The following is a 27,030-nucleotide window of genomic DNA, read 5'->3' as shown; positions in this document are numbered from 1 at the left end:
TTTGTAGAAAAAGGTTTTATGTAAAAAATAGAGCTCCTTCTACAGTTCTGTTAGTTTGGTCCAAACCTGTAAACAAACAACTCAATGAACAGACACATTTGGACTTGACTGAATAATTTTGTTTTTCTTTTAAGTAAGCCATGCATGATGATGAAGAGCAAAGTAAAATTTGACCTTGAAAATGATAAAAACCTATTCTTAGTGAAGCCTCCTGTTAGGAAAAGGAGGTAAAAGGTTCTTATGTAGTTCTCATTGATCTTGTGGGTTTTCTGCAGTCATAAACTTCAGAATGTATTGAACACATTGATTAATTTAATAAATTATGTTCCTTAAAAAGCAAAGCTGTAAATAATAATACCCATTAAAATAAGAATTAATTAGATGAATGAATAAAAGCACTGCCTGATTTTTATGAGTTGTATCTATCTACTTAATGTACAAAATAATTGTATTCAAACTGGGAAAAGAAACTTTGTTTTACCTCAGCCATTTTATTATTAGCTAGTGTTCAATGAGGCTTTTTTTTCCCTCTCTGGCCCCATTTGTGCCCAAAGTTGTCTTTATTTAGAAAGAATTGCAGCTGAGAAGCAAGAAACGTGAGTGAACTGCTTTACTATGCTACTGTTTTTACTATTTCAGAGCTGCAAGAAACTAAGACCTCTGAGTATCACAGGATATCCCACAGCCCCCTGGATTACAGGATATTATTGATGGATGAAGATCAGGATCGGATCTATGTGGGGAGTAAAGATCATATTCTGTCTCTGAATATTAACAATATAAGCCAAGACCCCCTCAGTGTAAGTTCAAGTTTTATTTTGAGAATTTGAGATTGCTTTAGTCCGTGCCTTTCTTTGTAAGACAAAAAAAAAATACATATATAATTTGATTATTTTGCACAGAAGTCCATGCCCACACCTTGTGGAATTTTTAGTCCTTGTTTTATGTGTAATGCAGATGAAGCTATAGGCTGTTCCTCAAACACTGTTTAAAACTTATCTATTTACTCATTTTGAAGCAATATTCTGCTTGGCCTGGCCTCACAAGGAAAATCTGTGTGGTTTGACACTTTCCACGTCTCTCCAAGATAAGATAGTTCAGAGATGCACTTTTAGAAGAATCCTCAAGGAAGAAGAAGATACACACTATCATTCTCAGGCCATATGAAAAAAAAAAAAAAAAAACCAAAAAAAAACAAGGACAGCGTTGTCCTTAACCTTTTACTACATTTTTTTTTATGTTTTGTGCTCTGGACCCTAATCAGTGAACTATTCTCCAATCTCCTGTTATGTCTGTGTCAGCTTTTGCCCTTCAGTTGGGTAGCTGAGACACTTTATTTGGGGTTTTTGGGCACCATGATGCACATCTACCCCTTGACACTGCCTGTTTTCTGGCTTCTCTCACTTACTGAGATGGTGTTTTCCAAGGACTTTGTGTTTCCTCAGCAAACAGTAGTAGGCAACCTCTGTGTGAAAATAATAATGTTATCAAATGCTTACAGATCCCTCTCTTGTCTCCAAAGCCAGTTGAAATTCAGCTTCTCTGCTTTTGAAATAGGTGACCTGCAGAAGTTCTTGTGTGCCCGGAAGCTTGGCTGTGGAGCTATTACCTGTCTACAGACTTTGTCTTGCCTGTCTTTAGACTATCACAGCTACTACCTTGCCTGAAGGTGTATCATAAAGGCCTTGTTCCACCAAATCCATCCAGTCCTTTAATCTGTGGGCTTTATTAGTGTACCTCAGAAGGGCTGAGGGGCAGCGATACCTGGCTTGCAGCAGGGAAGATAAATGCCTTCCTTAAGAGACAAGGCTTTTAATGTGTCAGGGGAGAGAGAGGGGCCCTGCCAGAGAGTGATTGAGCACAGTTAAATTAGGCTTTGCTCTGAATCACCCTCTGGACATGCCTGTCCACCTGAATTGATTGTTCAGGGAGCCCGGGAGGCTCATTCTAACTTACATTTAAATTAAATACCTCTCCTTCAATGGTGTGAATGCGTCCGTCCCTCCTCCTAATGGTACCCAAATCTCCCTCTGAAATTGGGCTGCCTTCTAGGATCTGAAATACCTTCTGTGACCTTTGTGCTAATTTCCATCTCACAGTGATCCAGCCTTCCTGCTCTGGCAGGAGCTGTGCCCCAGCATGGCACTCTCCCTCCTGTCCTAGGCAGGTTGGGTTTAATGCTGTGCTGAGTTTGGTTAGATAGGAGGGCCTCTGTTACGTGAAATATTTTCTGCAGTATGAAGCTGTGAGGCATTTCAACAGCTTATATAGGCCTGGAGAGTAACAAATAACAAAAATCAACAGAAAGGAAAAACACAAAGCTTTCAGGCACTAAATGTGGTCACCCAGTATTAGGCTCAGAATGAACCTCTGCAATTCCACAGAGTCTTTCCATTTGTTTATTTAACAACAGATTCACGTTGCTGATCTTATATATCTGTAGAAATCCTATATGCATATGCATTCAAATCCATAATTCTACATATATATATGTGTACATATATACACAGAGCTCCTTGAATGTTATTGTTTATGTTATCTTGAGGCTAAATGTTATCAGTCACTTACTAGAGTTCTGGGGATAAATTTGTAATGGATGTCTTTCCTATTTCAAAATCAAAATAAATAATGGAAGAAGCTCAAAATATTTACAATTTGAGATAAACAGATAAACATTCAGAGACTGAATGTTTTGAATTTCTTGAAAATCTGTCTGAAAGAAATCCATGTGAAATCTTGAGATTTCAGGTAACTTTTTCCATAATCTAGCCAAACCTTTGATGATAAAATTGAATAATTTAAAAAAGAACCTTTCTTTCAATATTTTAGTCTTCTTATTTCTAGTGTGAATAATTTCTACAAGTTCAGTAAAAGTAAAAAAGTAAAGTTGGGTAGTAATTTAGGCAACAGTGGTGGAAAATCTCTCCTATTTAGAAGAAAAAATCTAGATAAATTGATTAATTTGCCTTAAAAATTTGTAATAAACTTAATATATATCAGCCAAAGACCTGGACCTTGATTTTGTTTAGTGCATGCTAAGACAAAGATAGTTTTACTTATCAACAAAAATCCTTTTTTTTTTAATAATCAAAGTGTAAATTATATCTAGATATTAATCTATTAGTGTAATTAATCTATTAATCGATTAGGCAGTGAAATTAATTTTTTAAATTATGTAATAAATATACTGCTTGAACAATACTTCTTTCCATACAGATTTTCTGGCCAGCATCAGCAAACAAGGTTGAAGAGTGCAAAATGGCTGGCAAGGATCCTACAGTAAGTAATAATCCACATGCACACATACACACAAATTAGGTACTTGGCAATAAAGTAAGAGCACCTTGAGTGCAGCCAAAGGAAAATGAAAGAATTGTTTAGTTTTCTTTTGAAATGCTTTGTAAGCCAGTCTATAAAGTAAAATTCTGGAAAATCAGGCGATGTAAACAGAATGCACCTCCAGACTCTGACAGATGGAAGAAGATATGCAGTGTCCATTTCCTCACCTTTTTTGGTTGTTACTAATCTAACTAGGTAATAGTACTTTCCTAGCTATGTCCTGGGGTGATGCTGCACAGCCTGTTGAGCTGCTCTTTGCAGTGTGGAAGTTCTCTGACTGGCTGCACCCCCCAGGAGCACACTGTGAGGGTGGGTGGTACCCACTACCTGCAGTCTGAAGACCCCAGTTGTGCACCAGTTTTCAGATGATATTGTATGGTGCTGGCTCCTGCTGAACCAAAAATGTGAATTCCTTTAAAAGTAAATAAACCTGTGCAGTCTGCTAAACTTAAAGGTTTAACTCTACGGATTTTCATGAAGATGACTGATGGCACAGTTTCCAGCCCTGTGCTCATAAAACATGTGCAGTTCTCACTGTCTTGGATGGGGTTTGGATGATTGAATATGAAAGCAATTCTGGGATCAGGGTAAGAAAAAAATTCATTTAAAAAGTCTATTTTCAACATAAAATGCATTAACATTGATCACAGTAAAAAATGAAAGAGTTAGATACAAAAGGGAAAGAAAAAACTGTAAATCCAATACTGTGAACCGTGTGGCCTTTTAACATTCTGGTTTAATTTTCATGCTGATTTGAAGATGTTTGTCTTCCATACAAAGCAACAATTGACTGCAAACCTCAGTTTAAAGTTCTGGAAGTAAATTGTTTATACAAATAGCAAAATCTGATATTTAGACTTGCTTTCTTTTTAATTATCTCCATTTGTGTTGAACAAATCAGGAGGGAAAAGAGACTGTTTCAGAGGTGTCCTTAAGGAAACTTCCTAAGGTTACGCCTTTGTTTCCTGTAGAGGTCTTGCTTCTTCTCATGCAAGAGAAACGTGAAAGAAAATTGGGTTGCTGTGTGGAAGCGGGAACACTACGTGGATTCTTCTATAACTCATCTGTGGTGCTCAATCAGCGAGAGCCCAGTTCCCAGGGCAGCAAAATGACATGAAAAGAAACAGCTGTCCAAATCCAGAGACCAACAAACTCAGTAGCTGTTTTCATGATGCTATTAAAATTATATATCATGTCTATTCTCTAGAGTTCCCAACATCTCCTAACATTTTCCACTGTGGAGTGACTGTTCTCTGTGTTTCCTGCAGCACGGCTGTGGGAACTTTGTGCGCGTGATCCAGTCGTACAACCGCACCCACCTGTACGTCTGCGGCAGCGGCGCCTTCAGCCCCGTCTGCGTCTACGTCAACAGGGGACGCAGGTCTGAGGTAACTCTCTTTTCATTCTGTCCACTCACTTTGTGGTCCACCCTGCTGGTGTGAAGCAAAATCTCAAAGTTTTGAAAATGCAAGAAGCAGTGGTCCCATTAGGTCCCAGTAGTGTTCCCAGTAGAATCAGTGGTTCCTTCACTCATGTTAAAGAGCAAAGGTCCATAGTTTTCTGACCTGATACCAGCTAGAAGCAAAGCCATGATCAAAAGCCATGCCTCAAATATGATGGTTGTCCAAAATATATTTTTCCAATATATGGACAATATTTGTCCAATATATATATATATATGTCCAATATATGATGGCTGTCCACAGACATATGAAATGCTGAGATGCATTTGATAGTGCTTTTTATTTGACATTGTCTGGTGAATTCATTCTTACCATTTGGTGGAAAAATGCCCAAGAAGTACTTGAAAGGAAATAGCCAGTTAGATGAAAAGTAAAATACAAAGTACATTTTTATAACTTCCATGTGTTACTGGTTCCCCGGAGAAGCCCTTAATTTGGCTAACTATTCAAGTTAGGTTTGCTGGAATTCAGCTTAACACCATCTAGTTGCAATCCCAGCACAGGAACTTTGTCTACTGCACAAGTTTTGCCCCACTAGATGGTGCCCAGATGAAGTTGGTAAGTTTTCTCTTCACTGTAAGATCATACTTTTTTCTAGGTAGGTCTCCAGTCTTTCTATATTCAGTTTCATTGAGTGTATTTTCAGTATAAGTACCAGATGTTTCAGAAGTATATGGTCCAACTTTCCTGATCTGAAAGTGAAATGTTTGTTTATGTGCAAATGTAATAGGCAATAAATTAAGCAACCAGAAGGAAAAAGTCAGGCACTTAAGCAGGAGGCAGCACCTCAGTAGCTTTTGGGTCAGATTCATGTCTGCAGGCACAGGGGTGTGCAGTATATTTTCCAGAACAATGTGGAAGCAGATGTGTTGGGAGGGAAGATCAGAGCGTGCTACCTGGAGCTTTGCCATGTGAGGGCAGCTTTAAAAGCTGGGCTGGCTTCTCGGGAAGACACTGAGAAATTCATCAGTGATTTAATTGGGAGTGGGATGGGAATTCTGGCCGAGACTCAAGATTGCTGCAGAGGTTGCCAGGGAGGTGATTAGTCAATGTTCCTCCAGGTCGGTTTGCATGGTATGATCTCAGTGATTTTTGGTAGATCCCTACCTGGCTCCAGCTTCCTTAACAGAGCATGCACTCGGAATCACTGCGCTTTATTATCTAAAAGTAGAGATTATAGGCCTGGATTTAAAAGCAGAAACAAGCAGAACTAAGTGAATCCACCCTTCTGGTTAAAAAAATTCTGCAATAACTTATTTTGATATACTATGAAACAAGGATCACCTTTCCCCAGCCTCATTCTATTTCTTGAAAAATCATTTTAAACATGAACGGTGATCTCATTTGTCTTTAATTAATGTAATACTCTTTATCATCTTAAGTGCTGCTATTGCAGCCCAGAGAAGTTTGAATCTCATTATTTTAGACGGTTTGTAAATGAGATTGGGACAGAGGGGAGGGCAGGAAATGACATCTCCAGATGATGCAAGATGTTAAATTTCTTAAATGAAAAGTAAAGATACATGATTTGGAAAAGCAGAACTGGCTTCACTTAGCCTGTCTGTATAGCTGCATGCCTATGATCAATTGATTAAATAAACTGCTGTTTCAGACGTCTGGAGTCTGTGAGACACTTGACTGTAGGCACTTCATGCTCAAAACCATTACTGTACAGGCCAACAATAGCATAACAGTTTAAACCCAAGAATTTCCTTCTGAACTCATTGCATATATCTGTGCATGACTAATTGATAGAGCAGAATGAGGAACTATGTAATGCTGATGGGACTAGTGAAAATTCATTTTTTCCTCTGCTTGTATCATTTCACCTTCAATTTGGTACAGTTTTCAATGCACAAAATGTTGTTTTTGCATGTGCACAATGAATATTTTACAAAGCACATCTGTTTTTCTCTAGAAGCTACAAAGCCTGACAGAGTTATATCCAACAATCATAAGAACTGCGCTTGTTTTGCTCTTCTGTCTCCAGGATCCCACATAAGCTCACAAAAATGGGAGTTTCATTGATGAGGCAAAATTTTGCCTCTTTCCCTGAAACAGAGGTTATAAAACAATTAATTTTCTTCTTTGGCACACTTAACACTTTGGTCTTTGGTAATTACCCCCTTAGTCATCCAGATATATTCTAATGTCAAAGTAAATGCAAACAGAAGGAAGTGTAATCCCTGTGTGAAATAATTATAGACCAAATAGTAGTTTAATATATATGAAAATCAAGTGTAATCCTGGAGCTAGTTTAGTAGAGAAGTAATGGGCGTTTTGAATTGGTAAATAGTGGTTTAATATAGTAAACATGGATTAGAATCAAGCTGCATATAATCTAGAAGTGAAAAAGAAACAACAAAGAAACCACCCAAGATCACATTAGAAACTTCATACTTATAGTTTAACAATGTTTAGAGAGCTTATTACTGAAACAATAGATAAGATCTCTGAGATTAAATTAGGCAAAACAGAAGAGGGGGGAAAGAGAGGGAACAATCATATGAAAACTTCCTACTGCAGCTGTGCATTTGAACTTGGTATAATCTTCAATTCACTGGTGCCAAATGGCTGCTTAGGGACTTGTGTGGCATCCCCACTCCCCTGTGATTTACATTAACTGTTAAAGGGAACATAAGGAGTTGCTGTCCTTTCTCAAATAACTAATTGTTGGCATCTGCCTCACAGAAGCCTTTCTTCGGAATTTTTGTCAGCTACGTTTTTCTTTTGAAATGTTTAAGTTCGGCTACTTGTTGTTGTTGATTTTTTTTTTCTTGTAATTGTGTCTCTTGGCTTTTTATTGAAGATTGGAAATTTGTTGTAGGAGCCTAAGAACAAGCTGTTTGGTATACAGTGTGTGGGAGTCAGTGTGTGTTGGGTCAGCTTATATCTGCCATTACTGACTGCAGTTTTTAAGGAATGAGCTTGGGCCTGAGTCATTTCTTGCTGAGCACACTGGGCTGGTATTGCTGGGACCAAGAAGTGAAGGACCAGAATGGAGAAATTTTTTAAAGATTTTCAGATTGTTTGTATTTTAAGCTGTAGTCCAAATTGCTTCTACTTTGCTAAATGTATTTCCTGTTCATAAAGTACATAACATATAAACAAATCCCTGTACCATGATTTCTTAAAAAAAAAAAAATTAGGAGATTTCAGGCTATGGTAAGAGGTATATATAAATAATTGATCACTGTGGATTTGGAGCTCTACAAGTAATCCAAGAGATGGTATTGAAGAAAATAAGTGTCATTTGGGAGATTTTTGGAGGTCTGATAGCTCAGTAAAGACCAAGTGATTTATGCTATAATCTAATGACAATTGTCATAAGATTTATTTTATATGTATTATTATTCTAGTAGCTTTATTATAATGCCCTAGAGAGTTATAAGTACACCAATATATACAGAAAATAAATTATAAATAACTTCAAAACCACAGAAGTAATCTCCACAGATATTATTGTAGAGACAAGTCAACCTATCCTTAACTGAGGGAACATTTTTTTGATTCAGTGTCTTGAACTTATAACAAGAGTCTTGATAATAACTGTATGTCAGTGTTATCTAACAAGATGATGGAATTCTGAATAGAAGAGTTAAACTACCAACAGTACAGTGAAAGTGCCCAGTGGAGCACTGTTAATAGAGCATTGCTAATGCTGTGAACAGCCAGGCATAAAAACCAGCTTAGATGTAATGGTTTCTGACATAAGAAGTGACACACAAATCTCCTTTGCAGGAACAAATCTTCAAGATCGACTCCAAGTGTGAATCAGGAAAGGGACGCTGTTCTTTCAACCCTAACGTGAATACGGTGTCTGTTATGATCAGTAAGTAAAGATACTCCAGGCTGCTGGGGTCTAAACCCATGTGCTCATGTGTAGGGTGGGTTGATGGAATACCCTGAGGGAGCAGAATTCAGCCTCCCAGGAGCAGTGCCTTTTGTCTGGCTGATGGGCACAAGGGACGGGTCCATCCACGTTTCAAGGCTTGTGTGAAGCTTAAGGTGGGTGGACAAATGAAATGCAGGAATAAGTTATTGAAAGGGGAAGAGAGACAAACAAAAGGGGGAGAGGAAACAAAAGGTTCTTCCTTTTCCAGATTACACATTTTTTTCCCAGGAATAGTTTCAGCTTTGCATTACCCTGTCTAGCATTTATATTTGAATGGTTTCTGACCTTGTTCATCCTAGACAGCACTTGTGTCTTATTTAATTATTTTTAAAATCTCAGAGTATCCAGGGAAAGCATGAAGACTTCAGATGCTTTGAATTTAATTTTTGTTGTCATCGCTGCTGTAGAGCCCACCAACTACTTTAAAGCTCTTCGTTCTTCAACTGGCTTTATACCCAACGAATGTTGCCATTTTCTTCCATCTGAAAGGCCAGAAAGTGAAACAATAAAGCATTTCTGCTGTGCTTGTTGCACACCTATGAGAAAACTCAAAGGGGGAATACACTTTGTGCAGCCTAAGTAATCTGTAAAATAATTTTTTCATTTTTTAAACTAGGAAGAGCTGAAAATATATACTCAGTGTAACCCGACCTTTCACATTTGCAGTATGTTCACACACTTCTAGTGCCAAAGCCCTGATTTTTCAACATGTGTCTGCTCCTTGCTGTATTTTTGGCTATGAAGGGAACAGCAGTTGCACAGATTTTCTGAGACTTTCTTAGTAAATAAAACTTACAGCACATAGGTACTGTGTATTTCACCCAAGGCTTACAAGGGAATAGTGTGCCATGTTTCTGCCATTCAGCTTCCTCTGAAATCAATTACATCAATTATGTATTGTGTGAGATATTTCCTTTAAAGTCTTGTAGATCTTAAGGAAAGTGTAATACAGTCTGTCCTACATGGACTGTTCAAAATATAAATTGCTTTTTTTTGATTTTTTTGATTCCTCATTGCATATATATTTGGTACAAAGGATAAGTATATCTATTTACAGAGATGTGAGCTGTCCTTTAGAGAACAGGTAAATTCTACCTAGACATCTCCCTGAATCTTGGCTGCACTTAACACCTTTATCTCAACAGTGATCTAGAGACAGTGTTTACAGACACTCACTGTGTAAAGAAAATGTTTGTTCAAAGTCAGTGATAGATGAGTCCACTGCTACTCATTGCCATTCTGGTATTATTAAGTGAAGTGACTGTTTCCTTTCATTGTTCCCTCTGCATTTTATATAACAACATTAAAGGACATTATTTCTGAATTATTGTTTGTACAGTAAATCTATGGCAGCTTTGTTCATCTTAATAGACTTTCCGTTATCTTCCTTGATCTCTGTTATGTGACTGAGACCTTCCCTACAGTTTGACTTATCTTTCATGGCATAGTTCATCTACAAAGTTTAAATTATTACCAAAGGTCAAATTCCTTTTAAAAAGAGTCCCCAGACTGAGTTTTATACTTTCTGTTGCAAAGTCCAGTCATTTCAAAAACATTAAGATGTAATGAATTTAGCCTCAGTATCCATGCCAGAAACATGAACATTTTCTAAGTCTCAGCTCATGTTGTAATGAGGGGACTGAGCCAATGTACTGGACTCACCTTTGAGCTTTCTGCAGGAGGAATTCTGTCCTGTTGCTTCAGAAGATAGTAAATACCACCAGACCAACTAACTCTTCCACAATAAAAGAACTCTTTTTAAATATAGATGCAATTTCTTGACCATTTTGGGCATCACCAGGCTAGAATACAGCAGGAAAGCTGATTCACCCTTCAGAAGAAAGTGGTGCTATAAAAATAAGTTTGAACTTTGTACAGTTCGCCATTGTAGAGAGATGCATTTGCATCAAAGCAATAAAAATGTGCTTTGAAGCAGCTCGGCATTACTAGTGTGCAGGATGCTGTTCCCACCAAGACTGTGAGATATTTATAAAAGCAGACATACCTCATCAATTCAGTAGTTCCCCCCAGTAACAAAGTGAAGTAGAGTGAACTCATTGTGCTGTGCAGACCAAATACTGTGTGGAATTTAAGGATTTTACCAGAAGGAAGTGGAACTGATGGATCTCCTCTCATACATGATTAGCAAGCAGACAGTAGGAATGCTTAAGACATAAGTAATGCCATTGATATGTAATAGGATTAAAATTGCATAATATAGTACTGTTGCTGAAGTGTGTATGTATGTGTATATGCACAGGACTGTACATAACATTTGGTGAGAACCATAAACCTGATCTCTTAGCTAATTTGTTCCATAATAAGAATAAAGTTCTGATGGATTGAAGAGGCAAATATACAAAATCACTTAGAAATTTGTCCAGATCTAACATCATTCTGTCAATACCTGCTCCAGAAGTAAATGCTTCAGCAACATACAGCAAATGCATTGCTTAAATCCCCTGTGTAGGAATCTTGTCATCACAGGGAATGGTGAGAGGAGAGGAGTGGCTGCTGGATGCCCTGCCAGGGTTCAGTTCAGGCTCCAGTTAGCAGCAGAAAAGCAAAGTCTCCAGAGTTTTGATCCTCTCATGAGCTTCTCAATAGTCTTCCATGCTGATTAGGAACACAGACACAGAGATACACACACACACACACAGACACACACACACACACACAGAGAGCATGAAAATAGCCTCAAGTATTTCTGAGCCTGTGACTCTTGCCAGCTTGACCACACTCCCTGGGTAGTCCAGGAGTACAGACAAAAACATCAATCAAAGGACCCAGCTGTACTGGAATGTATTCAGCCACCACCCCCACTCTGAGAGTTAGAGTTTATTTTAGCTACTGTTTTCTACTCTGGGGTTTCATTGTCATTAGTCAGTGGAAATTGCTTGGTTACTCACAGAGTAGAAAACGATAGTATATGTAATTATAATTGTAATTATATATACATATGTTTAGGCACACACAGACTCAAACAAGCACAGATAGATATCCTGACTGATGGGCTGAGTTTTAAGCCCTGCACAGGGAGTGGGAGCTCATAGTTCTGTTAATGTAGGGGTTGCATGTCTCATTCTGCTTAAGCATAATGAGCCTATACTTAGAACCAAGTACACAACAGGGGACGACTGTTGCTCCATGTTACTCTGAGTAAAGTTCAATAATATGATTGTCTGGCCTCTGCAATACTGAAGTCAGCTTGAGGCTGCCTGGGGCAGCCATAACAATGCTGCTGGTAAAAATTGGCACCAATCCACTGATGTTGTGCCAGTTTACAGCAGCAATAAATTCAACCCAGTCACTTCAACTACTTTCGTAACAAAAAAAAAAAAAAAAAAAAATTCTTTGAAGTACATACTTAAGATATTGAATGGAATACTTTTTGATAACACTAGCCTTATTCTCCAGTGGTCCTTAGCAGTGCAAATGGGGCTATTAAACTTCCTATCAAGAATGGTTTCCCGTGTATGCAGCTCTGCTGTGGCATTTAATGGTACAGTTCCATAAAGTCTCTTAAGAAAAATCTGATTACTGTCATGCATTCTAGTTTGAGTCTTTGTAAATCAGAGAAAACCTCATTCCCATGACCCACTATTTATCTGTATAGATTCCTGTGTAAATAAAGAGTTGATGAATTTAAAATAAACTTTTTTTTTTCTCCCAAAAGCCATAACAATTCTCCCTTCATTTCAATTCTTTACAGATGAAGAGCTTTTTTCAGGAATGTATATTGATTTCATGGGGACGGATGCAGCCATTTTTCGCAGTCTGACCAGGAGGAATGCAGTGAGAACTGACCAGCACAATTCCAAGTGGCTGAGTGGTGAGATGCCTTTAATTTATCAGAGTTTTAATGGGTGTCACAGAGATTTTGTTTCCTTTTCCTGCTTAAAACAAAGACCATATCTTTTAAAGAGCTTGTCTTTGAACTTAATTTATGAAGAAGAACCATGAAGAAATGTGTGTAAATAAAAACTGTAGACTATGCACAGATGTAGAGGGATCCCTGCATGAACCAAGCTCCTAGACCACTCCACCTGAGGGCTGTTTTTGCATTAAGACTGAACCTAGTTTTTTGAGGGCAAGTGTATGAAAACCTTTCTAGTGGCAATTGGAGACAGTCTTGATTTCTAGAAAAGTGCCTTCACCTTTAATGAATCAGATATTGCCTTAAATCAGTGTTTGATTCTAGACCACCAACTTCAGTTAAGTCAAGATCCATTTCTGCACAGAGTATTCACCACCACTTGCATTCAAAATGAGTGCAGAAGAGTGCCCCCCTGTCAGAGAAGTCAATGTGGATCATTGCCACTTATTTCAGTGGTGAGGAATTGGTTATCTAAACACAGTAGAAAAACTCATTTCTGAGTGGAATCACCTAACTCTGATTTACTGGCACCACTGTGAAAATTCTCCATGTCTTTACTGGTAAGAAGACTTCTTCCAGTGAAACAAATTTAAACTAAAATGGTAGTCAACCCTCTGAGAGGAGGTAGCTGTGAAAGGTTATAGACCAACTAACACAGCAGTTACAGTTTTAAAAAGCCTTTAGCTATGTTGAAGTAAAGTTACTATGGTTTTGTTTTGATATTTTTTATGGTGACTTATTATTCCTGTCTGGCTGTGACTACAATGAAATCACAAGATTTCATTCACAAATTCATTTCACTATGAAAGCGAAACTATGTCTGCTCTCTAATTTTTTTTTCTGCTTGTTACACATTCTGACACTTACCTTTGCACCCTAACATGTACATCCTATAATGAATTAGAGGAAAAGAAAATTTTAAAATGCCTAATTTCCGGAAAATCTACCTGTTCAAAGCAGGTACTTGAAAGTACAATTTATCTCCATGTTCTTTCAGAGCCAGAGTCATGATATTTGTTATATTAGTTGAAAATAGACTTATGTGAACAGAAAGATGCTGCTGCCCAAAATTAATTTTCTGTTAGACATTCAACCTTTGTATCAGATTATTTCAAACTTTGTACTGCACTTCAACTGAACAAGCAATCTTGCATGATCATTGAAAAGACAAAGCCTTCGTGCAGGAAGAAGGGCCATTTCTTCCTTCAGTCAAAGGAGGTATTCTGAGGGCTCCTGCACTGTCCATTTTATGTTTGCTGTTAAGGTTATAAATTATTTTGTTCTCTCCCTAATTCTCCATTGTAGTGTTTTGCACGTACATTTGATTATGTTTACCAGCCTCTGATAGGAAGTCAGATGCTGCTCAAACATTTGCCTACCCTCCTTTCCTTTTCTAGGTTACACAAATTGTTTTTCTCTCTTATTTGTGAACCTTATTTGTTACATTCCTAAGCTCTTCCAGCTTACTTTTATGTTTTGTCTCAATGAGACTTTCCAGATAACACACTGATTCTTCCTTCTTCCTCAAAGTCTCTCAGTCTCTGCAGTAATCTAATACCATTGTTTCTGGACTGCTCCTCTAAAAATTTGCTGTGAAATGAAGTTGGAGGATGCAAGCACACATAGCTGGCAGCATGGAGCCATTTACCTGTTGATATTTGGTATATTCAGCATTTCCTTGAAGCAGTCAGTAAATAATTACGTTGCTTTTATTGATACATCTTTTGGTTTCATCCTTTTGGTAAACTTTTTCATTTCAGAGCCTATTTTTGTGGATGCTCATGTTATCCCAGATGGCACTGACCCCAATGATGCCAAAATCTACTTCTTCTTCAAAGAAAGACTCACAGACAACAGCGGCAGCACAAAGCAAATTCATTCAATGATTGCAAGAGTATGCCCAGTAAGAACTATTTTGTTTACCAGGTTGCTGGGATAAGCTGCTAGTGTGACATGATAATCTAAAAGACTAAATGTTTGAAAAGCCTTTGATTTGACAAAAATTCCTGTTTCTGTGTCACCATTCATAATTAAGAAGAGCAGTTACTGAGCTCACAGCTAGGGTCTGTACAGTCTGTATCTGACTATATGTGTAAGAATATGGAAATGCAGAGGTTCAGGGATTTGTGTATTTCTTTGAGTCAAAACAGTTACCAGTGTTAAATTTAAAACTTGCTGTCCTTAGCACAAATAAGGCACATTATTTTCTCAATAAAAATGAACTTTAGGAAGTGAAGGCCTACTTCATACACACACAAAATACACATACACAAAATGTACACATTCACACTCAAAATAGTTAAAGCACATCAGAAATATCAAGCTTTTAAATTGGTGGATTTAACTTTCAAATGCTGTTTTCATTTTATGACAACTTTCTGCTTGCTTGTATTGATGCATGTGTGAGCCTAACTTTAAAAATGCACACAGGAAATTTAAATTCAGGAGTTGTGGCTTTCCTGGGCAATAATTAATTTTTTTTCACAGCACTCCTCGTTGTCTCTATTTCAGTTTTTTTGTATCTCTAATCAATTGTAGATGAAAAATGATTGAAACAGCTATTAATATCTCCGGTGAAATCAATTTTTTTTAAGGAGAGAAAAATTATAAATGTACAATTGCTGCTAGCCTATTCATTCCTTCTTTTGGAAGGTTTCAGGAAGTTCATTATGAGTGTTTATATATTCCCAGTTTTTAATTTGGGCTTTCTTTAGAATTTGATGCTTTGTGGTGTTGTCCCTGGGTATGAAGGTGTTTGTCCTTCTCTGGCAATATGATGAGGCATGTGATTTCTTTTATAATCTCCATTCTCTGTATTTTAGTGAGAGTGCCTAAAAGCCTTTTTGGGTGTTTTGCAAGAAGACATTTCACACAATTACAGCTGTATTAGGTTTTTTACTGTTATAATGAAGCCCAAATAATTTTGAAAGGCTTAAGCCTTTTTAGACTTACACTGAAACCAGTGTCAGAATCCCAAGGCCAATTAAAATAAATCTGAGCCAGTCATATTTGTATACTTGTATACATACCATCATATTCATGTATGAACACCTTTGAGACTGACAAAATATACTGCCCCCTGAAAAGTCTCCTTATAAGTCACCCTAAATGTTGCATTACCAACTCCAACAGCATCTGTGAAACATGCACAGCACTTTATTGAAATCCCATTTCAATAGCTTCTACATTTTGGTTTTTTTCTTTCCTTGGGTGACAGCATGTTAAGCAGTTGGGAGGACACTGCTCTTAGGTAAGGCATTCACCAGCACAGCTGGTCAGGATCTGTCACCTTAGGGCTGCATCACCTGGTTTGGCAGTTACAGTTCCCACTCTGAACCATGGAAAATTGGAAAGATCTGTGAGCGAGCTGTGAGCAAGCCATCTCTGCACCAAGCTAGCAGGACTTGCAACAGTGCATAACTAGCTTGACCCACACTAGCCATCATTTTTGAATACTGTTTAGAGCATCCACCTCATGTGCTAGTGTGGCTTACTAGGTCAGGTGCAGCTATGCTGCTGTCAGGACTAGAAGAAACATCCCTCCATAGAAACATGAGACCTTTTAGAGATAGCATGGACTTTTTCCTGGGTGTCAGTGAGTGATGCAGAGCTCCACAGTCACTTCCAGTCATAACAACATACACTGCTGATGCACAAAATCTACTGCCCAACCCTCCAACCATGCTAGCCCAGCAGAGAAAGTCCACTCAGAAAAGTAGTTCTTGGTTTGTTGTGCATACAGATGCTTAGATGAGGGGATTTGGCTTAGGCCTATCTATTTTTAATATTAAATTTACTGGATAATTATCTATATAATGTATTAAACTGACAAAAATGCGGGAAAGCCCAGTAAAATGTTAGCTGTGTTTTGTTTCCTATTTTCTGAAAATAATATTCCTTTCCAGAATGACACAGGTGGTCAGCGCAGTCTGGTGAACAAGTGGACAACATTCTTGAAAGCAAGACTTGTGTGCTCAGTAATGGATGAAGATGGAACAGAAACATACTTTGATGAACTAGGTATCACAAAAAAAAAAAAAATCCTTACAATTTCATCTAAATGTAAAATTGTGTATTTGTGTATTTCTTTGACTGAGTCAGAATAATTACCAGTGTTGAATTTTCAAACTTGCTGTCCTTAGCACAAATAAGGCACATACCTTGTGCATATTTAATGACTGATTTTCATTCAGCTTCTTAAGTCAAGTTGTTAACAGTGAAATCATAGCCCTAGAAGTCCATGACAAAATTCCCCTTGCAGTTTTATGACAGCAAAAGAAAAAAGTTCTTCGTAAGTCTCTCTGCGTAATTATAAGGTAATTAAGGTAATTAATCATTACTATGTAACCTAATGATGGATGTAAAGAACTAATACTTGAAAGGAAACATCTAAGTGACTCTCTTACTGTTTTGCTACTAGCTTGGATTGCAGTAGAGGGTTTTTAACATCCCTTTGAAACTGTTTCTTATACCACTGTGTAACATACAGTTTTTCATAATGCATTTTTTTTCATAATGCATTTTTTCTATTTTTTGATCACAGGGTAGAGTCCTCAGTTTGCTAATTCAGGATAATGCTAATAAATCCTGTTACTGGCACCAGCAATAGTGCTATCCATTAATATAATTTTTCAGGAATCATTCAGTCACATAAATTTTTGTTTCGACATGTGAAATACTGTAAATATTCAATGCACAATCTATACAGCAATCACAAGAGGTTTCTTTTCATGAAGGAATTAATAGATTTATATCTTGATACCTACATGCCAAACAACATTACCAGAAAGTTTCAAATTCTGTATTTTCCGTAGCTGAGATGCACAAAATCCTATTTCTATATTCATGTATTGGAAGATTTGGTATGTGCTTTACTATAAATATAAATAATAGGAGCAGCTAATGTGCCCTGCACTGGGTCTGCATCTGGTTCTGATATTCTCTCAATTGTATCCTCTCTTGCTTTTCTTGATTATTATTCCTGATTCCCACCATAGCAAATGGGGTTTTGAGTCTTTTTGAGTTTATATATTTACAACTATTTGGTGTACTTGCTTTAGTTCAAGGTTTCAATGGAACCTGATTGGGCCTAGGAGCAGATCATGACTTGCTCTAGCTCAGAATGTGCAAGGTACTTGGAGGACTGATTTTCTGAAGTTTGCAGTGCCTCAGCACTGCCACAGCAGCTCATCTTTGAGAACTGTGATTTACCAACCCCCTCCTCTTCAACAAAGCAGTAGGACAACTGCTTTTAGTTTCTTGTATGACAATATGCAGGGCCATAGTGAATAGGAGACAATGCTCTCAGCATGGGTTCCCAGCACAATTCCCTAGCAAAGAGGAAGAATGCAGTCACAGCTGGAAATTCAGAAAATGGGGAGAGAGCAAACACATGCTTCTGTTCATGTATAATTCAGAAGAGTATAACACTTCCAGTTCTGCATGGTGAAGTCTTTTGCTTTTGACATATTGAAAAGAATATTTAAAAAATTCAGCGGGTTAAATGAAAGAGCCACATAAATTAATGGAAAGCTAAAGAACATATTCTGTGATAAAAAGCTCACACAGTTCAGTCTTTTTTGAGTTGTAAATTAAGTTTAAGAGGTAGCATGATTATAGTTATTAAAAACATTTGTAAGGAGAAACTGTCAGAGATTAAAGTAGTTTTCACTGAAGTGTAAAAAAAAACCAGCAGATCAGAGGTAATAGTGGGTAAATTCATTTCATTGAGTAGGTACAGTTTTGCACAGTGCAGTCAATAAATCCCTACACAACAGGAGGCGGGAGGTTTACTTCTCTCACAGCCTTTTCTGCAAAGCTGTCTGACATTCGTATCATGTTGAAAATGCTCCAGTGAGGGCACTCCAGTGCATTCTAGACAATAAAACACCTAATATCCCTGTTTTTGATTACATCCATCTATGGGAACTCTTTGTCTTTAACCTACTGCAACTTTAATGTTTTCTTACTGCTAAACAACCTGCTGAAACAAGATACAGCTGAGAAAAATGTGCGACATAGATCCTGAATGTATTTGAAAATCTTTGCCTTCTGTCTCCATAAGGCTAGAGGGCATGGAGTTAATTTCCAAATTTGTTTCTGAATGTCTAAATGCTAGATTTATGCATACAGGATCTGTTCATGTGGTAAGTCTCCTTTTTCCCATTCAAGTCTGAGATAAAACTACTGTTGAGTTTAGGAGGAATAAAATCATCAAACTGGAAAATAAATTTTTTCTTGGTATTCAAAATGTTTTTCTTTCTCTTTCTTACAGAGGATGTGTTTCTCCTAGAGACAGATAACCCCAGAACAACACTTGTGTATGGAATTTTTACAACGTCAAGGTAAACATGGAGATTTGAAAAAAATTACCTGAACTGCCTGATTTTCTGTATGAAAACTGCAACTAATACTTTGTGGATGAGGCTGTGCTGGGCAGTTTTGTGTGTCTGCTGTGGCTGTGGTTTGCATGCAGGATTCTCAGTATTACTGCTGTTGATATCTATGTCAGAGCTGTGGTTCTTGGACCAAACTGCTTCCTGACATACTGTCAGCTGCCACTGGCAAAACATTTCCTTGGAGGGCCACTTGTCACTGCTCAGCAGTGGAAAGCTAAATGACTTCAATGCTGTGAACTCATGTGGCATCTGAGAGCACTTAACACCTCCTGAAGAACATCCAGCACCCTGAAGGATCAAACCAGGATATCTTATATGAATTCATACAAATCATTTCCAGTCTCTCAGCTGGCTCATGTTCACAGAGATGGCAAATAACCATATTGGCTTCAGCTGGCTACAAAAGGACAAGCTTACGTGGCGTTTGGTCACCTCCTTACAGCTCCCTGTTTCCAGTTTCCAGTTACTGTCTGGTTTAAAAAGCATTTACTGAGCTCCCAGGGGTGGTGGAAGCACTAGATATGGCTTACTAGGCTGAAACTCTCCACAAAGATAGACTGACAGGTGGACCAACAGATTCTTCCACCTCTACCTTTATTTTTTTATTTTTCCTCTTGCCCTCATTACATAGTATTAACAAAGAGTAAAATTGGTTACTATCCCCTGATTTCTGATATGCTACCCTTTATTATTTAGCTATCATTTCTTATGCTCAAAGAAGTCTTCTGTTTTTTTTTTCAATTTTAAATTATTTTATTAAAATAGAAAATTCTGTAATTTATTATTAATGATTCCTTTAATGGCAATTTTTTGTAAAAAAGTCCTTTCAGATTTTTTTTTTCTCAGAGATTTTTTCACTGGGATATAGGGGTCTACTTACTCAAATGTGTAAATATGATAGGAGAATTTAATTGGGAAAAAAAGCTTCACATAACTTGTAAACTTAGGTGCTGTATATAATTCCTACTTTACAAAAAGAGAAAAGGATGAGCTTATGTTCAGTAGTAAAACCACACTTATCATTAGGTTGGGGGTGCAATATGACTGAACTGGAAACACTTCTGCCTAATTCTGGTAGAATTCTTTTCTCAGTGGAAATAAGATTTGAATCACAGGAACATATAACGTGACAAAAAAGAGAAAACTTCACTTTATCCTGGCTCTCAAGCTATTTTCTCTCTCTACTGAAGTTTTTACACATGCATTTCTGTTATTGTGAACCACATGGTCTATTCTTGCTTTATTTTTTTTTCAGCTATAGATTGAATATGTTATCTAGTTAAATACAGAAACCATAAAGATTTTTATTCCTTAATAATTCCTGTATCTTCATCTCTGCAGACTTTCAACTCATAACAGTAGCAAGAGAGAAACATCACAGGAAGTAATAACTACTAGTATTTTTATCTTAATCATACAGAAGGAAACCAGTTAATACTGAGATAAATTATTTTAGTGTCATAATATGCTGTAAATCTAACATAAAACATCTGGAAAGAATAAATGCGTTTCTCAAAATCTATTAATACCTAGTAAAATTTCCACAAATACCATAACCCATCTAAAAGGTTCATTCTGCTAATCCATATGTCGCTGAGAGCAATGTGGATTTCACTTTTACTGTTTAGACACTATGTGTAATGTTTTCAGGCTTTTTTCTGGAGTGTTTTTTCTTCTTCAATTGAAAACAGTTACTTGGATTATCTTCATCCTACAGTTAACACTAGGCAGATCTTAGACTGTCTGGAGTTTCCACTTTTTAAAAATAAATACCACAATCCTTGCATGCAGCGAGAGGAAAAATGAGGGAGTTTATTCACTGTAGTCAGCCTTAATATCAATCTGGAAATTTTTCCCCTAGTGCCCTTCATCATCATGGGGTGATGGAGACCATTCAGGACTTGTGCTACCTGGACCTGTGACTGAATCTAGAACAGTGGGAAGAACACTTTTCCACCTTTTTCTTAGGCAAATCCCTGGGTTCCCCTTAGGAGGCTTCAAACTTGGATCTTCATGAGTCCAGTTTTATGAGTGGATTTGAGGACTGTATAGAAGTAATTCCTTTACAGCTACATCTTTTCCCCATTTTTTGCAAAAAAGCTGAAAACTGATTATAATAATCCAACCGATTGTAATTGCTCTGGATGTTTTGATTAATATTTTAGCCATCTATTTTAAGAGGCTCATGGAGATCTTGTGGTTATTATACTGGTAGGAGTTCTGGAAACCTGTGCTGAGCTTGGCAGTATAAAGTTTATAAAACTCCTGCCTCACTGAAGTCAGCAATATTTTTGCCATTGATTTAACTGGAACCAGAATATATTTCCTCTGTATTTAGCATTAGGAAATCTTCTTATTGCACCAGTGGGGTAGTGCTTGCCTCTCTCTTTTTTCAGTTCACTGTTCAGAAATTTGCTAAGTCTTAAGAAAGAGTAATGCATATTGGCCAGCTAGATTAGTTGATTTAAAATGTTTTAAATCCATATAAAGGCAATCAATTGTATAAAATATTATGTTAGAGGTCTCTTTCATCACTGGACCATGCAAAGTTATGGAAAAGCTGTAAAAAAGTTGGTAGATTGCAATGCTAACATTTTCTTGTCTTCCAGCTCCATATTTAAAGGCTCAGCCGTGTGTGTGTATCATCTGTCTGACATCCAGACTGTGTTCAATGGACCATTTGCACACAAGGAGGGCCCAAACCACCAGCTGATTCCATATCAGGGCAGAATTCCATACCCACGACCTGGCACTGTAAGTACAAAGATGTTTATTCAGTCTTGCCAACTACTTGTCTTTGTTTAATGTATAAATAAATATTATTTATTCCAGGAGAAAAGTCTGTATGTGACTGTGACAGTTACAATTCAGGGCTATTTTATTTGCTTTTCAGTTGCCTGCAAATCCAACTGCAAATCATGTAGTGTCTGGAAATCTTCTAGAAAGAATTAAAAGTCATGTAAAATGTTAGTTGCTTTCACTTTCAAATGTGATAAGAATTTGTTCATTAGGTGATAGTCTTGTTTGCATGTGCATTTCCATTTTGTGTACATTTGAGCAAAATGTAGCTAAATAAACAAGCATGCAAGCAAAACACTGTTAGTATGTTCCACAGCCTGGATTCAAATGTCTGTAAGTCTGTCTTCTGCCTGTATGAATTTTCTTTAGTTCTCCAGAGTATTGCACCTCTACTCAGATGCTTAGGAGATGTAGTAGGAGGTTTAGAGTATAAGGTTTCTGGGACTTGTCACTTGACTAAGTTATACCCTTCCAGGTTCTGAATCTTAGAAGAGAGACCTAGAAATAAAAGCATTTTCTTGCCATTCAGTTCACCATCGCCTTCCTTGTAAGAATGCTTTTTGTATGCCTTGCTTTCAGGAATTTTTTTCCACTGTATCAAGGGAATTTATCTTCCAATAAATTCTGTACACAATTAGAGATAGCTCTGTTTCCAAGTTGTGTAAAAGTATCTCATGAAATATTTTAAACAAAACTGTTGTTTCTTCTTATTTTTCAAATTCATGACGTATACAAATTGCTGTTAATGCACTTTTTTCTTTCTTTATTTACTTACTTATTTTAACAATTCTTAATTTATATTTAGCAGAAATTTAACATCTGATATTTCAAGCTTTAATAAGGAATGTATGGACTTCCTCTAGAATTGTCTCTGAATCCATATTTGCTAAATGAAGTATGGTAGTGTGGGCATTTGTTGACTTCTATGAAGTCTTACAGTTTCTCAAGTATCAGAATGAAATAAATATTCAGAGAATCATAAATAATCTCTCAACAATACGGTTATATTTTTTTTAGATTAACACTTCGGTGCTTTTCCTTTCATCACAGGAAATTAAATTTTATTTTAATTTTGCCAGTCCTTGTGAGAACCTTCAACCTATTCAACCACTATTTCAGTCTGATTTGTCTTATGCTGCAAAATCTTATTCTTTTTCTCTCTTTCTCTCTCGCACATGGAATAGCTCAGATACATGGAATAGCTTTCCCTGTTCACACAGTTCTTCATGATATTTTAGTGCAGTTGTTGCTGGCTGTAAGAGTTAGGACTTTATATTCCCTGGTCTCTAGAATTAACTAATCAATACCTGACATTCCACTAAGGTCTAATGCTAGCATTAGTCTTTCCTTGCAATTAATTCATACAGCTCTAATCTCAAGAGTGCACTGAGGCTTTATAAAAAAGACCCATTTAAAAAGGAAGTTTCACACTCTTGTGATTAGTCAAATTTCACAGTTTCTTGCTTCTTCAGAATGTTTTGTTTGTATGTGTTTCCTCAACCACTGCCATGTTTTTCTTGGTTCACCTCATGGAGGCTTCTGAGGTATTCCAGATAGGCTTAAAGAAATTGGGCAACACAACAGAAAGGGGAAAAAAATCAGATTTGGATTTAACATGGCGACAGAAATTGTGTACACTTTCCTGATATGGTGATGAGCTCTGAATTTGAAGATAAATTCTTAGATCACAACTCACAGAGATTCCTTTAGATGACCACTTCTCATTTTTGGATCACTGGCTTTTGTGCTTGCTCATGATTCAGCCACAACACAGTATCCCTAAGTCATATTTTCTAAGATGAAGTTTCTTTGCCTTTGCTTTTATTTCAGTGCCAAAAAAAATCCACTTTTCAAAACTTTATTTTTCACTCATGTCAAAGTATTTGTGAAAATTGGGGCATGGGGGTTTTTCACTGCTCAGAATTTGTACTGTTAGTTAGTGTGATTAGCCATGTTTTCAGTCTGTGGGGTTTGATCTTCTTTTCTCTGGAATGTACTTTTTTATAACTTCTGGGATGCTGGACTAGACATGGATGCCTTTTTATATGGCATGGAAAATCCTACTTTGCAGTTGCCTGAAGAGATATTCATACTAAACCTCTGTGTAGAAATGAAAGTTCATCATGTTGTAGTACGCTGGATAAACAATGGAAAGGCTTCAGTGTAGCTTCAGTAGGATTAAATGAAGCAATACATTCTTTTGGCCATGATCAACTCAGCAGTGTTTGGCTGGCCTTCACTAAATACCAGTGGTTTCTTATTTCTCCACAAGCAAAACTTACTTATGGAAAAAGAAATACATAATTGGCAGGTTGCTACTAAACTCAGTGATGTTTGAGGGTAGTTTCCATTTTTCAGAGTTTACAGAAATAGTTTTTGTGCCTACAGCATATTGGAGAATATGCTGTAAATTAAAGAATTCTGATAATCAAGTGTAAACATAAAATTGTGCAGACAGGTTCTTGAAGGAACTGTGAAGGATGCCTGTTCAATCCCTCCAGGAAAAGGAGAGTTTATAGGTTTCTTCAGTATCATCTTCTGCTTGTCACTGGTTTAGCAAAAACATTAATTGATTAAAGATGTTTGTTAAGGCTTTGCTCGGAACAATGATATAATGTGAGTTTTTAGGGTCATGCTGGTGTGAATCATAGCACAGACATTTTTGCAAGAAGTCACAGACAAGAGTCTTATGACACCAAGTCAATAATGGAAGGGTTGAAAGTATCTGAGAAAGACTTCTAATTGAGCTATGTGAGACAGGAAAGTTTAACTGTTTGTGAAACAGAATCCCCCTTGAAAGGAACTGGGGTCTGGCAGAGCACTACCAAGTAGAATAATCTTGCTAATGATGAATTGCTAATCTTAACAGATAGTTCCATACATTTTCTGGAATGTGAATTAATATGCCAGAGAGGATAGAACAAGCAAGATAATCAGAATTCAACTTTGTGAGCAATCCTAGAGCATTAACATAGAGCAACATTTCTAATGAGAACCAAAACAAAATCCTTAGGATAAACATGAGCCCAGAAAAATAAAGCAGCAAGGATGTCAGATGAGAAAAACAACCCATGTCTGAGCTGAGTTCTGGTTCTTCTTCCTGGAGGGAACTGATGCCAGAGCAATTTCTTTTGAAGAGTTCCTACCAGAGCTGTTCTACTTTGTATAAATAATTAACTCCTAATTGAGCCAGAAGATGACTCCAGAGCCTGGGATTAGGCTGAAGTCCCCTGTCTACTTGTTTCCTGGTATGCCAAATGAATAGTTTACTGGGTGCAAAATATGGAATAGCTTTAAGCAGTGAGGGCAGAACAGGCACTCCTGCCTGTGGTTACGGGGATGCCCCAGGAGGTGAAAACCCAAATTCTAACATTGCATCTCATCAGGTGGGTTGAACACATGACTCACATATCCCCAGACAGATTCCAAGTCTCTCAGAATATGATTCATTTGATGTAATTTTAGCCATCTAAAAGCAGGGTGTTCAGTTCGAATTACTGACTACAGAGGAAACCTAAGAATAAATGCCGGCCTTTAAGAGAGTAGAAGTCAGGTGAGGTAAATCTCTCCCCAAGCTGCTGGCTATTTTGTGTCTGTGGTTTTGACCAGAAATTCCATCCTAGATGTAAGAATGGCCCTCATCAAAATAAACAAATTTCCATCAAGTGCTTTTTATTGAACAAATCACTTTCCAATTGGAAAAATACTGTGTTGAAACACTTTTGAATATCTCCAGTACTCTGAGGAGAGTTTCACAGCTCAGAAATATGGTAAGGGGAAAAAATAAAAGCTCAGGAGCAGCAATAAGAAGTGAGGTAGTGGTAGCTGAAAAAAAAACCAAGTAAATTAACGTAAGTACATGGAGAACTTTGTACCAATTACTGACATAGCTCTGATTTCTTCACAGTTTCCTTTTAGTTTCAAACTCAGTAAAGAGTTGAGATTTCTAAGATGGCTTTTATTTTCTCATGAGGCCCAGGATGCCTCAGGGATGATTATTTGGATGGTTCTTCATTATATTTAAAGAAGCATCCAAAGAATTCATGGACTTCAGTTACTTCTAAGGCATAGAGGAATGTACAGACAACCTTTTCAGATACAAATAAGTTGTTATGGGACTCCCTCATCAGCTCCATATTACTTCTCTTTCAAATGAAGATGAGTTGCAGGCCCTTTCATCATCTTATAATCAACAGAATGACAAGAGGGATATTGGCCAAATTGCAATTAAGTATCAGATTTTGATTTCTGCCTTTGTACTAATTCTGTAAAAAAACAGATGAAAAAGTTTGGTATCTTCCTGTACCAATCCCTTGGATTTTTTTTTTTTTTTTCAACAGGCAGTTTAGGAGCAAAAAACATGTAGAAATAGGTTCAGAAGCACAGATCTTTGCCATCAAGCTGGATTTTGAAAGTGCAAAAATACAGTTGGGTTTCTTTTATCAGAAGTGATAAGTGTAGCTGTTCCAACACTTCATTCCCCTTACTGGAATATAGTAAGTTTTGGCCCAAGTCTGAAGTGTTTTTTTTGGGAATTTCCTTTGTCAGTTATCTGTCCATATTTGTAAATAATCTGGAGATGAAAACTCTCTGAAGGATGGTAAGTACTGTTCATCATTACTGTGCATGTTTCTTACAGTGTCCGGGAGGAGCCTTCACACCCAATGTGCGGACAACCAAAGAGTTTCCAGACGATGTTGTGACCTTCATTAGGAATCACCCTTTGATGTTTAATCCCATTTACCCCATACACAAGAGGCCACTAATCATCCGGATAGGAGCTGACTACAAATATACCAAGATTGCTGTGGATCGAGTGAATGCTGCTGATGGGAGATACCATGTCTTGTTTCTTGGAACAGGTAGGACAAATTGGGCAGCATTCATTTTCCTCTGTTGCAATGTTGCAAACAACTCTGATTTGTACAGTTTATAGCTTTCAGAAATACTTGTTTAAATGTTTGCAATCTACAGAAATATTATAGAAATTCATGAATTATGTTCTCTTTATTTTCTGTGTATTTTTCTTTTTACCACAGACATCATTTTGTGCAAGAGGTACAACGTATTGATCTTAATTTTGAGATAAAAACAACACCGGTATATATTTTATTGGATCTAAATTATAATACTTCTCTTGAATGTAGTTGTCTAAAATATGATTCAAAATTAGATTTTGATGATCTGTAACACAAGAAAAAAATACCAAAATCTAGCTTTATAATTTTTTTTATACTCTCATCATCATTATTTAATATA

At 37.1% G+C, this 27,030-nt stretch overlaps 1 protein-coding gene across 1 annotated transcript in view; it reads left to right on the top strand.

The window, feature by feature from the left end:
* SEMA3C (semaphorin 3C) overlaps positions 1-27,030 on the top strand; it is a 116,286-nt gene that overhangs the window by 63,678 nt on the left and 25,578 nt on the right. The window contains exons 3-12 of the mRNA XM_053978120.1: positions 640-800; positions 3,217-3,279; positions 4,608-4,727; positions 8,544-8,634; positions 12,410-12,529; positions 14,335-14,477; positions 16,480-16,594; positions 18,849-18,918; positions 21,582-21,726; positions 26,411-26,633. Coding sequence (XP_053834095.1) covers positions 640-800; positions 3,217-3,279; positions 4,608-4,727; positions 8,544-8,634; positions 12,410-12,529; positions 14,335-14,477; positions 16,480-16,594; positions 18,849-18,918; positions 21,582-21,726; positions 26,411-26,633 — 1,251 coding nt within the window. The remainder of the gene's footprint in view (positions 1-639; positions 801-3,216; positions 3,280-4,607; positions 4,728-8,543; positions 8,635-12,409; positions 12,530-14,334; positions 14,478-16,479; positions 16,595-18,848; positions 18,919-21,581; positions 21,727-26,410; positions 26,634-27,030) is intronic.

Source organism: Vidua macroura, chromosome 5, assembly GCF_024509145.1.
Source record: "Vidua macroura isolate BioBank_ID:100142 chromosome 5, ASM2450914v1, whole genome shotgun sequence".
NCBI lineage: Eukaryota > Metazoa > Chordata > Aves > Passeriformes > Viduidae > Vidua > Vidua macroura.
Note: the sequence above shows the minus strand (reverse complement) of the source record. Positions and strands in the feature narration are given on the sequence as shown.